Consider the following 13,056-nt stretch of genomic DNA (forward strand, 5'->3'; position numbering starts at 1 on the left):
GGGACCTGACGTCGGTTATATCTCTTTAGGTATTGTCACTGGGGAGGCCACCCGTCTCCTAGGAGAGCTTAACATTCCCAGAAAGTGTCTCATACAGACCTGGTCAGCCACCCAGATTGTCATTGGAGCCTCCAGAACGCGACTGTTCTCGTCAAAATACTTCCCTGCATCCTCAGGGAGGGAGTGTCTGCAAGAGGCAGGACTCATTTGAACATATTTTTCTTCTTTATATTTTGTAAAAAAAAAAAAACCTGTTCTAAAATTGAAGGGCAAGTATGAATAAGACCACGGTATAATGACATATGAAGGGCAAGTATGAATAAGACCACGGTATAATGACATATGAAGGGCAAGTATGAATAAGACCACGGTATAATGACATATGAAACATGAACATGACACAAGGAAACCCATTATTTTGTGTACTAACTTTAAAAAGTAAACGTCCTGCAATTAAATGGCCCACTGAATCAACTACACAGAGTTCACAAGGGTTCACAGACTGAAACTGGCAAGCATGGGATTCACGGGGGGCTGGACCAGGTCCTCTGTGGATATGTTATGGCTGATAGCTTGGTGTTTCTGTGGGACTCCTAACAGTGGAAGTGGGTGTATCTCTGACTCTTTTGCCTGCTCCTGGGACCCTCTTCCTCCCACTAGGTTGTCTTGTCCGGCCTCCATATGAGGGCTTTTGCCTTGCTTTATGGTGTCTTGTTTTGAATTGTCTGGCTGTTGTCTTCTAGAGGCAGAGTAGGGAGTGGATCTGGGGGAGAGGAGAAGTGGAGGGAGCTAGGAGGAGGAGAGGGGGAAAGTGTGGTTGGAATGTACTGTATGAGAGAAAAGTATATTTGGAATAAAAAATTAAAAAGAATGTTAATGAGCTTGGCTTAGCCAAATGTGGTGTTGTGTGCCTTTAATCACAGCACTTTAGTGGCAGAGGCAGGTGGTTCTCTGTGACCTTGATACCAGCTTGGTCCCTATAGTGAGACCCTATCTCAAAAAACTAAAAACCAAAACTAAGAATCATGGTTTAATTATGTAATATTCTCTCTCTCTCTCTCTCTCTGTATGTGTGTGAAGATACATACACATTTATCTCATAGATGTATGCAACCATAATTTTACACTAAAATTTACAATGTATTTGTTTGGGGAATACAAACACCACTGTTCATTCCTGAGGGTCAGGGGATTATGCTCTCCTACCTTGTGGAAGTGCCTTTACCTGCTGAGCCATCATTTTAGCACAAAATAGTAAGTTTTAAAGACAAAAATCAATAAAATGATAAGGAGTCTATCACTTGAAGGAATTCTAAAAATCCTTTTTTTAAAAATCGATCTAAATGCAGGTGGTCATGAGCTTTCTGCGCCTTGGTGGTGGAGCACAGGGCTCTGGGTTCCATCGCCAGAACCGAGAAAGAAAAAAGTCTGCTTTTGTTTGCTTGGCTGGTATATGCCTGGAATAGGCCAGGCCAGGATGCATGGTTATAACTGTCTCAAAAAAAAAAAAAAAAAAAAAAACAAACTTATTTTTTGGTTATAAAAAGAATTACTATCATTATAGAAATATTTTTTTAAAGTACAAAGAAAAGAGTTCCCCTTTGTCATGATGAAGCAGGACAGAGTTTAAAAAGCAGCTAGTTCCAGGACAGGGACCAAAAGCTACGGAGAAACCCTGTCTCGAAAAATCAAAAAAACAAACAAAAAAACAAAACAAAACAAACAAACAAAAAAAACAAAAAGCAGCTTCTGGTCCTCTTCACTAGCTGAGTGCCGAGGCCTAGGGGCAGGTCCACAGGCACCTCACTCTCCAGCCAGCTTCTCTGACACAAACCCCTTTAGAGCTTTGGGATAAAGGTAAACAAACCAGCTTCAAGTGCAAGCTACAACCTGACACAGAACCTCAGTGAACGACCAGAAGACATGAGGATCTCACAAGGGCAGGGTGCTCACTGTGTCTGAGCACAGAGGGTCAGGGTGGTCGGCCTCGTGCACGGAGGGTCGGGGTGCTCACTGCGTCTGAGCACGGAGGGTCGGGGTGCCCTTACTTTGGCGGGGGGCACGTCCTGGACGTGTGTGTCCAGCAGAGTGATCAACTCAAGGCAGCCATGGTTCACACCCCCTCCCATCATGCTCCAGGCCTTTCCCAGTTCTCACCGAGGCAGGAACTTGAGCTGTACCGAGTAGGAGGACTGGGCCTGGATGTAGCCTGTTTCTGGCACAAGCTCTATGTGGCCTCTCAGCTCCTTGCAGACTTCAAACTTTAGGCGCAGGGCTGCTTTTGATCTGCAAGAGGTCACAGGTATCTTTGACCCATTAAGGTATCCCTGGTAACAGAGCCCGCGTGCATACGCAGAGTGCGCTAGTCCAGGCCAAGCCAGCGCCCTGATGACTAGAAAGCAGCCTCAGCGCTGTTTCTTAAGGAATGTTTTGTTCTGAAATTAAATTGATTACATTTTTTTATAAAAATTATTTTGGGTCTGGAAAGATGTCTCGGTGGTTAGGAGCCCCGTTGCTTTGGCAGAGGAGTCGGCATTCACGTGGTATTTCATCACCACCCATAACTCTAGTTCCCGGGGATCTGATGCCCTCTTCTGACCTCTGTGGGAACCAAGCTGCTTCTGGTGCACAGACATATAGCCAGCAAAGAAGTCGCACATAAAATTCAGAACCAGATGGAGGGAGAACAGGCATGACTGTATCCAGCCATCAGGGCCCTCCTGTGTCTGCCTCTCTCCAAAAGTTTTCCTTTCCCTTGCCCGAAATGAGGTTATCTGTCAAAGGCAGCAGCCAAACCCCCATCTAAGGCATCTCTGGAGGACAGCCCTGCCTTGCTCCCCGTGGGAGTTGCCTTTTGTTCCCATAGGAAGAATTATTTCTTAACCAAGGAAGGAACAGTAGCCTGGAGAGGGAAGACCTGGGAACTCTTCCCCGGTTTGCCTGGGGATCACTGGCAATAGAGCCTTCTAGTATCTTCTAGAATGATCCTTGTCTATTCTGTGGCTGTCTATGCTCTGCAGCCCGTGGTCAGCCCATATACCTCTGCTCAAATATGGCCCTGAGAGCTGAGTCTGCAGTGATCCAGAGATGGAACTATAAAGTCATACCATCAACACTGGAGGAAGCAGCCAGGTCTTCAGGGAGAGCCCATACGTCACAGATACCACTGGGAGTATCCATAAGGGAGGACCAAGTGGACACAGAGGGAAAAGCCTCTCCCTTTCTCTCACGTTTTGGATGCTCACCAGAGTTGTGGTGACCTCTGACCTCCTCTAAGCCCCCACAGTGTGCGTCCACCACTACAGTGACCAGCGCCCTGAGTTCCTTCTGCTAGGGACCCAGGACAAAATGGAAAGCAGGCAGCCACTTGGGCTTCTCAGGGATGTCCTAGTCAGTTCCACTGTTTGTACACCGTGACCAACACTGGTTCTTGGGCACACACAACAAACGGTCTTCATAAGTCAATACCTTTCTACACGCATGTAGGCAAAACCATTACTAGACACATTTATACTGACAGCTGGGTGCTTTGGGTAAGAATGATAAGATTCCTTGACTTCTTTTGATTCTTTCCCTACATGACCGGGAGGCACTTAATACCTATGCAAACTCTGTTCAACCCGTTCTCCCAAACAAGCACAGCCAACCCTTCTTCCAAGCCCCACACTCCTTCAGTAAACAGGTTTCCCCCGACTCTGGCAGTTCACTGCCATCTGATAGCTGTCTGGTTCCCAGGGAGGGGAGCACCTTCATGAAGCCAGACAGAGTCTAGTGGAGACCGTGTCACGGGAGCACTGATCTTCCAGTTATGTGTGAAGGGGTAGTGACAGGGGTTTGAAACGGTCAGGACCTGCCCTTTGGTCTGGGGACTAGTGGTTCAAAGCTGGTGAAGTCATGAAACCTGGGATGCTCCTATCTCAGGTTGTGCTTCAGGGAAAATACTTTTAATCTAAAGTCTGATATCTTTGTAAAACAATACAAATAAACACACTTCTTTTGTTGGACTTTGTCTAGTCTCCAAGTTGCTGCTATGTTTGATATTCTTGAAGGAACTTAGACCCTTGCCTAGTACCCCAGGCATACAGCAAGTGTGTCTCTGCTATGGCTACTGAAATACTTTCCACAAACTCAGGTCTACTACAATGTAGCGTAATTCTCTGAGCATCTTGGGGGACATAAGGCCAAAGTGGTACTAACTAGACTGAAGGTCAAGATGTAGGTAGGGCTGGTTCCATGTTTTGCCCTTTTGGGTGTCGGGCATTCCATACCCGTGGTCCCTTCCTCTGTCTTCAGCTCGGTCTCTGTCCTTGACACTCCTGGGTTCCTCTCAATGCCTCCACAACACTGGGATCTCCTGGTTATTCAGGATCACTTTCTTCAAGGTCCAGAGCCTAATCAACTGCCCAGTCCTCTGCCACCCAAGGAGACTGGCCATTCAGAGCCAGTGTGCACTGGCTCCAGGAACGATACTCCTGCACCAGAGGGCTAACCTTGTGTGGACAATGATGGAGTCCTGGTAGAGTCGATCGTACATACAGATTTTCAGGTCCACAGTGGCCCTCGGCACCCAGACTGGCACATCGACAGCAATACCCGTGGCCCTGAAATATAACTGACGTGGAACACGTAAGCTCAGCACATGTTCAGTTTGTGGTGTTGGAGACACCAGCGAGTGCTAACACAATACTTAGCACAGGGTTTCGTGGTTCGCTGTTTTTTTTTTTTAAACTTTCTGTATTACAATATGAGGCTAATAATCAATCATGACATGTGTTGAAGAATCTTGTGATGTTTTTCATGTAATTATCCTATTCAGTAGGATACAGAGAATGATCTACAATAGTCATGCTTCTGGTTTTGAATGGGTTTGTTAAGTGTATCGTAAGCTAAAGTAAACAGCAGATTGATCCATAGCTAGACTGGCACTAAAATATCTGGGAGGCAAATCACTGATCAGCTTCCCCGTGGAACGGAAATGTCTGTGGTGGGAAATGACTATCAGAGTCTCATCCAGGAGAAGAGACTCTGTCTGGGGCCATCTTTGCTCATCAGTGACCTCAGACAGTGGTGTCGGTTCCCATTGCTTTCCTGTTGGTTTCTGCTGGACAGTCTAAGTGTCTGCTATGATGCTCTGCTATCTTTCTGTTGCTTGCTCTTTTAGTCTTTCTTTCTTTTTTGGGGGGCAGGGTTTCTCTGTGTAACAATTCTGGTTGTCCTGGAGCTTGCTTTGTAGTCCAGGCTGGCCTTGAGCTTGCAGAGATCCGCCTGCCTCTGCCTCCCAAATGCTGGGATTAAAGGCGTGCGCCACCACCGCACCCAGCTGTTTTATTCTTTTAGTTCTGCTTACTACATATTTAACAAGCTCACTCATTCAAAACTGAAATTACAATTATCTCTTGTGGAATTCCTTTTCTTTCTTTTTCTGAGACAGGGTTTCTCTGTTTAGTCCTATGATGGAAGGGATAATTCCAAATGCAACCCTTCTTTGGCTTTGTGGGTAAACAACAAAGCCTGGCTCCTGAGGAGAATGAAGCACTGTGGGATTTGACTATAACTGACCAACCCGAAAGAAAAGGTTCGGAGAGCTCCAGGTCAAGGTCAGCTTGGACTCCACGTGTGGGAGACCCTTTCCTCAAAACACAAAACCAACAATCCCCCCCCCCTACAAACAAACAAACAAACGAAAAGCCAAAGAGGGAGCGAGAACAAAATGGCTACAAAAGGAGGGATGATGGAATTTGATTTGGCGAAAGGCACAACTCAGACTGGAGAAGCATGCAGTCCCTCATGGACCCACCAGCAAAGCCGCTCTACAGCGCCTAGAGTCCAGAAATGCAAAACATAACCAGAAAGGAGGATAGATGTCAGGGAAGGAACAGGAAGAAGCAACCCTGTTACTAAATCTGCTACAGTTTCAAAGCAAAGATACCTTTCTCGAAGCTACTCATTATTTCAAGATAAACTTTGCCTCTGATCACAAAGGAAATGTAATACTTTTAATATTTTAATATATTATATATTAAATATAATATATATTTATTATTAATATATATTAAATATAAATATAAGACATATTACTGGTTTTTTGGCCTGACGCTCTGACACAACTGTCCTTATTTGGACAGAAGATGCTGGCCAGCAGTTGAGTAAGAACACAGACAATCATATATCAAACTGATGTGGGATTGACATTGGTACTGTTAGCATTTCTTCTGGCTTAGGTTCACTGATACTGTTAGCATCTCTTCTGGCTTAGGGGCAGGTTCACTCAAAGCAGCTAGCTTTGGCAAGCTGGACTGTCCACATCATCCTTTCAACTGTCCTGCTGTTCCACTTCAGAGGAGCAAGGTTCTTTTTGTTTGCTTGCTTGTTTTAATAATTTTTATTTTATGTGCGTTGGTGTCTTACATGTGTGCCTGTGTGAAGGTATGGATACCTTTGAACTGGAGTTACAGACATCTGTGAGGTGCTATGTGGGTGCAGGAGTTACAGACATCTGTGAGGTACCATGTGGGTGCTGGAGTTACAGACATCTGTGAGGTGTCGTGTGGGTGCTGGAGTTGCAGACATCTGTGAGGTGCCGTGTGGTGCTGGAGTTACAGACATCTGTGAGGTGCCATGTGGGTGCTGGAGTTACAGACATCTGTGAGGTGTCGTGTGGGTGCTGGAGTTGCAGACATCTGTGAGGTACCGTGCAGGAGTTACAGACATCTGTGAGGTACCATGTGGGTGCTGGAGTTACAGACATCTGTGAGGTGTCGTGTGGGTGCTGGAGTTGCAGACATCTGTGAGGTGCCGTGTGGTGCTGGAGTTACAGACATCTGTGAGGTGCCATGTGGGTGCTGGAGTTACAGACATCTGTGAGGTACCATGTGGGTGCTGGGAACTGAACCCAGGTCCTCTGGAAAGCGAGCCAGAGCTCTTAGTCACTGAGCTATTTCTCCAGCCCCCTTGTTTGTTTTAATCATTGACTTTTTTTTCTTTTTTTGGTTTTCTCTGGGTGTGGAGAGATGGCTCAGAGGTTAAGTGCACTGCCAAACCTGCTCCCCAGGCTAGGTTATGTCATCCAGGTTTATGCCGGGGGGGGAGGGGGGGGGAGCTTGGTCCTGCCTCAACTTGACGTACCATGGAGGCCTGTCTCTTTCTGAATGGAGTCAGAGGAGGCCTGGATGGAGAAAGGGTAGATGGGAGGGGGAGGGAATGGGAGGAGAAGAGGGAGGGAAAACTCTGGTTGGTATGTCAATCAAATAAAAAAATGTTAGAAAAAAAAAAAAGCACTGCCTGTTCTTCCAGAGGTCCTGAGTTGAATTCCCAGCACTCACATGGTGGTATATACTATCTATAATAAGATCTGATGCCCTCTTTTGGTGTGTAAGCACGCATACAGACAGAATACTGAATATATAATAAATTAATATTTTTAAAAAAGACAGGGCTTCTTGGCTGTCCTGGAACTCACTCTATAAGATCAGGCAGGCCTCAAACTCAGAGATCCACCGGCCTCTGTCTTCATGTGCTACCACGGCCAGCTTAATTATTGATTATTATTTTATGTGCATGAGTTTTTGCCTGCATGCATATATGCATATATGTTTGTATACCACGTGCAGCATTGCCTATGGAGGCCAGAAGAGGGTGTCAGATCCCCTGGAACTGCAGTTACAAAGAGTTGTGAACCACCATGTGGGTGCTGGGCATCAAGCCTGGGTCCTCTGCAAGAACAGCCAGTGTTTTTAACCACCAGGCCACGTATGTCTTCAGCCTCTGAGATGCTTCTTCACCTATCCTGGGAATTCACACCCAGTGATCATATTCTCTGGTCATAAATGAATAAAACTGCGAATATTTAAACTAAGAAAGATATTCCTAATAACTAAGAGTGGGGGTTAGGGGAGCTGGTGGGACAGTTTAACAAGAAAAAGTACTTGATGTGCAAGCATCAGGACCAGAATTTGGGTTCCAGTGGGCCAGCCTGGTCTAAAAAGTAGGTTCCAGGACAGCTAAGGATACACAGAGAAACCCTGTCTTGGAGGGGAAAAAAGCCCAGTGGGCACAATGGCCCTCCTGTAATGCTAGGATTCAGGAGAAGGCAAGAAGAGCAAACCGATTAGCTAGGCTAACTAAAACCAATGCGCTCTGGTTCAAGTGAGAGACCTTGTCTCAATACATGAAGTATACAGTGATCATGGGAGATGCCCAGTGTCAACCTCTGGCCTCTATCCACAAACATACATGCACATTTATACACATATGTATGTCCACACACATGAATGCTTATACACAGGCATGTACACCAAACACATGCAGAATTTACAAAAAAGAATATGGACTAGAGCTTGAAGTGGAGGCTCTCTGGTAGACCGTTTGCTCAAGGTTCTAAGTTTTATCTCCAACACCATAAAAAAGGCAGAAGGTGCGGTGGTGGGGAGCACTTTGTCCAAGTGAGTGGCTGAAGACTCACGCGCATGCGTGTTTCTTAGCTGAGGTGCCAGCCTTTTGCTGCCCACCAATGAGCATCAAGGGCGACTGGCGTGGCTGTGGAGATCAGTCACAGCAAATGGCCGCAGGGAAACTCACCGTGGGACACTGCGAATTCTTAAACATAACCTTGAACTTAGTCTGGACCTCTCCTGGGATAACTGGGGTGAAGATAATGGGTATTTTGACGGAACTGAAGGGGCCGATTTCTCCCTCTGTCACCTGTGTAGGAAGAGTACCATGGGGTCAGAACATGGACATCATGGTTTTTCTTAGGGAATTTCCCACTAACCCTTACTCTTGCCACTGCTGCAAGGATGGGCGGTAACAGGGCCATGTCCTTGGGGTGTCCATTTGGTCACATACAGGTATTAGCTCTAAGACTGGCCTCGCTCTTGAGTGCTTACTGCTATGGAATCCCAAGAGTGGGAGTTGCGGGGTTCACTCAAACAGTGAGCCACTGTGTGCTCTCCACAGACCCTCAGTCTGCCGCAGAGGTCAGGTCCTTTTCAACAGCATTAAAAACAGGAAGAGGTTGGTAGGAGGGCTTTCCAGCTTGTGTATAGGATACACAATTCTCTACTACCCTACTCCACCTCCAAGCCCTGGAGTTTCAAAGATCCTATCCCTGTCTAAGGCTCACAGTTCACTTGAACTGGGGCAAGAAAGGCAACCTGATCTCTCTCTGCATCTTCCTCCTCTGTTTGTGTGAACACACACCACATTCCAACTAGGGAGGATCATTGTTTTCTCTAAGCTGTAGACACAGAGGAAATTGTCCCTGCTACTCTGGTCCTACCTACTCTCAACATGGGGAGGTGATACCTCGATACTAGTGCCTGGAAATTGTGGTTTAGTCTGGCTCTGGACAGAAGAGAAGCCCCCCAGAACACTGGTTAGAATTGGAGGAGGATGAGCTTCCTCCTGGCTAGAAGAAGCCAAAGTTAACAGGGCAGGCTGACTGACCTCCCCCAAGGTTATCTCTGCCTGTTCCTCACTGGGAGCCATGGTTATGACACTGGCCGCAGGTACAATCTCTGTTTCTGGAAGACAAATAAGATTATATCAATAATCAGTCTGGGGAAAAGTCTAAGATTTTCAGATTGAATCAACTAAAAATATATAAGACATACTTAGTGCAAACTCTGAGCTGCTGCTAAGGAAAAATAAAGATGACTCAGCTCATTGGGTCCTCATCCTTGTGGGTTGAGACTCAATACGACATATTCAAAGTTATACCAATCACATTCATGAAGGGCTTCTCCCCCTTGTTTTGCTTCTCTCTCTCTCTCTCTCTCTCTCTCTCTCTCTCTCTCTCTTTCTTCCTTTCCTTCTTCTTTCCTTTTTTCTTTCTTTCTTTCTTCCCCCGAGATAGGGTTTTTCAGTAGCTAGGGTGCCTGTCTTAGAACTCACTCTGTAGACCAGGCTGGCCTTGAACTCACAGAGATCCACCTGCCTCTGCTTCTCAAGTGCTGAGATTAATGGTCTATGCTACCACCTCCCTACTGTTTTTCTTTTTATTAAGACAGGCCTGGCCTAGCTCAGATTGGCCTTGAACTCAGTGACCTTGAATTCTGGATTCTTTTGCCTTCTAGGTGTTGGAATTATAGATATGTATCAATATACCAACATGTCTGGCTTTGAGTGTATATGTGCATACACATGCATAAAAACCAATAAATTAATTTTAAAATGTATCCAGAAATGCAAGGAACCAATATAATGCAAGAATGCAAGCAATTACTTTGAAAAAAGTCGGGTAACACGTACTTCATGACTTCAAGACTTAATCTAAATTCATGACAACTAATGAAGTATATTAGATAGGATAAATCAATCAACTGGTTAAAAAAGAGAGCCTAAAAACATTCCCCTCAGAAGGTCAATAGATTATTGGCACAAGTAATCCATCCATCCAAACATATATTCCTTTGGTTGTTTTGAGGTCGAGGCTAGCCTGGTCTACAGTATGAATTCCAGGAAAGTCAAGGCTATACAAAGAAACCCTGTTTTGAAAAAACAAAACAAAACAAGCAAACACACAAGCAAAAAAGAAAGAAAGAAAGAAGGAAGGAAGGAAGGAAGGAAGGAAGGAAGGAAGGAAGAAGAAGAAGAAGAAGAAGAAGAAGAAGAAGAAGAAGAAGAAGAAGAAGACAGGGAAGGGGTGAAAGCAGCTGAAGGCGGCGTCCCGGGGTGGAGAGCGTCTGCATCACAATAGGGCCAATGCCTCGGTGTTGTTTTTTTCTTGTATTTTATGTACATTGGTGTTTTGCCTGGACATATGTCTGTGTGAAGGTGTCACATCCCCTAGAACAGGAGTTACAGACAGTTGTGACTGTCATGTGGTTGCTGGGAATCGAACCCAGGTCCTCTGGAAGAGCAGTCAGTGCTCTTAACCACTGAGTCATCTCTCCAGTCCTGATTGTTCAGTTTTTAAAACTGTCTTTGTGTGCCAGGCGGTGGTGGCACACACCTTTAATCCCAGCACTCAGAAGCAGAGGCAGGCAGATCTCTGTGAGTTTGAGTCCATCCTGGTCTACAGAGCTAGTTCCAGGACAGACTCCAAAGCTACAGAGAAACCCTGTCTCAAAAAACCAAAAACCCCAAAACAAAACAAAACAACAACAATAATAAAACCCAAAACTGTCTTTGTGTGTCATCTGTAGTTCTCCACAGCTGGTGTGAAGCAAATGCCCTCCTCAGCCTCAGAGCCTGGTGGGGCTGATAAAGACCAGCACCTGCAGGGACCACTTCACAGGCAGAGCTTTCAAAGCCCCCACCCCTGTACACAATGTGACTGTCCCCATCTGGGGCTTCTGTCGATTCTGTTAGTTTCAACACAAACAGAGTTTCAGTGAACCCCATATCCAGTGCATGTTTGCATCCATGGGGATTTTCTGCATTTATTATCACTTATAACTGAAGCCCTGAGAAAACTCTGCACCTTTGACCCTCTCTGAGATGCTGACTCTGACCTCTGTGTTGACCTGGGGTTCTAAGGTGGCTGTGCTGAGAGTGACTCTTGGATGGCCACCTGTGGGAGGCCCCTGTGTCCATGCCAGTCCTCTCTGAGGCCTACTCAGCACTCAGCTGGGCCCACATGTCCTGGCTGGTTCAGGAATTAATGCAGGAAGTTTGAAGTAGGTACCTGCTACCCACTCCCAAGTCTCCCCAACCCTTACCATCTTTCTCGGATTCTTTTCGGCTCGGGATGTCCACTGGGGAGGACTCATTGATATCAAGCTGTTGCTCAGAGAGACTGGTAATGATCTTCTCATAGAGACTTTTGTCCTCACAGGTGTAGAGGCTGCTCTGAAAGCAAATTCAGAGTCTTCATTTCTCATTCAGCTTCACAGACACCCTTGTCACCAGGTGAGTCCAGGAGGAGACACAAATGTACCTGTGCCCAGGGCTGCTGCCACCCCTTCTCCCGTCTCTGCTCTCATCTGTCTACTCTGGGTCTTTAGACCACAGCTTCAGTTTGCCTAGGGCAGGGATGATTGTCTATTTTGTCTTGGCCAGGATGGATCCTCTCTGTCATCAGCTTGGATGTCCCATTGTAGACCCCACCATGAAGAGCTGAGTCTACCCTCTTTACACTCTGCTTGGTCACTCGCCCAGAGGCTGGTTCTACTCTAGCCTCTAACTCTCCTTTCTCCACAGCTGTTTAGAGGCAGAATTTATAGATGCCCCGCTGGGCATCCCATTTACCTGCCCAAAGCAAGCCTGGTTTCCAGCCCCCCATTCCACTGCCCCACCTTCCCCTCACAGCAGCTTGCTCTCCATACTGCCTTGGCCATCGCTGCACATTGGTCCTGCCACCTCCTGGGTGAGATGCTTTCTGGGGTCTTTGTTGGGGCACCTCAACAGAGCCAATAGGATGCTTCTCCTAAGGATGCTCAAGTGTTTTAGAAGCATATAAGAGGCACATCTTTAGATCGCCTTCCCCAAAGGACCCCACCATCCATGAGCGTGGTGGTTCTTGAGCTGGACCCCTGAGACTGCTGCCATTCACTGTGGCCCGTGCATAATCTTGGGAAAGACAAAGGCCCTTTTCATACTCTGGAAAGAGACCCACGGTTTCCCAAGGAGCCTTTTCAGGGTCTCCCAATGCTCCTGCTCTCTGTGTACCACGTGCCTTAAGGGAACCCCATCCTGCTGCCACCTGAGACCAGACTGCATGTGTCCTCACTGAAGCCAGACATTTTTGCTCTCACTGATGAAGACCGTCCTGACATTTTCCTCTTCCCCCTGATTTGCTGACTCTCATTGGCTCACATCTTTGTATACACATGACTGGGAGGTTCCCCACCCCATCCGTGACTGAGCAGAACTGCAGACACCCATGGTAGCCACAAATGCTCACTATTTTCATGATGGGTTGGGGTTCTTCCATCTCAAAGAACTCAGAATCCAGGAGAAACTTGAATCTGGTGCCCAGGCCCCCAACATTGGTCAGTGTGATGGTCCGGGACGTGGTCTCACCCACCACATAGCTGCCAAACTCAATGAGCTCCTTGTCAAGGGACAGCTGCCAAAGAACATAAGTGTAAGTCATGGTGGCCTCTAGGCTGGTTG

The 13,056-nt window shown here is 46.6% G+C and overlaps 1 protein-coding gene across 9 annotated transcripts in view; it reads right to left on the reverse strand.

The window, feature by feature from the left end:
- Positions 1 to 13,056, reverse strand: part of Cfap74 (cilia and flagella associated protein 74) — a 53,963-nt gene that overhangs the window by 16,328 nt on the left and 24,579 nt on the right. For all 9 annotated transcript variants that reach the window (XR_007589777.1, XR_007589778.1, XM_050130133.1 and 6 more), the window contains exons 17-23: positions 12,845 to 13,009; positions 11,661 to 11,790; positions 9,445 to 9,521; positions 8,578 to 8,700; positions 4,491 to 4,612; positions 2,158 to 2,286; positions 100 to 187 (exon numbers count right to left, since the gene is read on the reverse strand). Coding sequence is in view for 7 of the 9 variants with exons in the window: in XM_050130133.1 (XP_049986090.1) it covers positions 100 to 187; positions 2,158 to 2,286; positions 4,491 to 4,612; positions 8,578 to 8,700; positions 9,445 to 9,521; positions 11,661 to 11,790; positions 12,845 to 13,009 (834 nt within the window). In the remaining 2 variants the exon portion in view is untranslated. The remainder of the gene's footprint in view (positions 1 to 99; positions 188 to 2,157; positions 2,287 to 4,490; positions 4,613 to 8,577; positions 8,701 to 9,444; positions 9,522 to 11,660; positions 11,791 to 12,844; positions 13,010 to 13,056) is intronic.

This window comes from Alexandromys fortis, unplaced genomic scaffold, assembly GCF_014885135.2.
Source record: "Alexandromys fortis isolate MF-2015 unplaced genomic scaffold, M_Fortis_MF-2015_v1.1 scaffold_330, whole genome shotgun sequence".
NCBI classification, from domain to species: domain Eukaryota; kingdom Metazoa; phylum Chordata; class Mammalia; order Rodentia; family Cricetidae; genus Alexandromys; species Alexandromys fortis.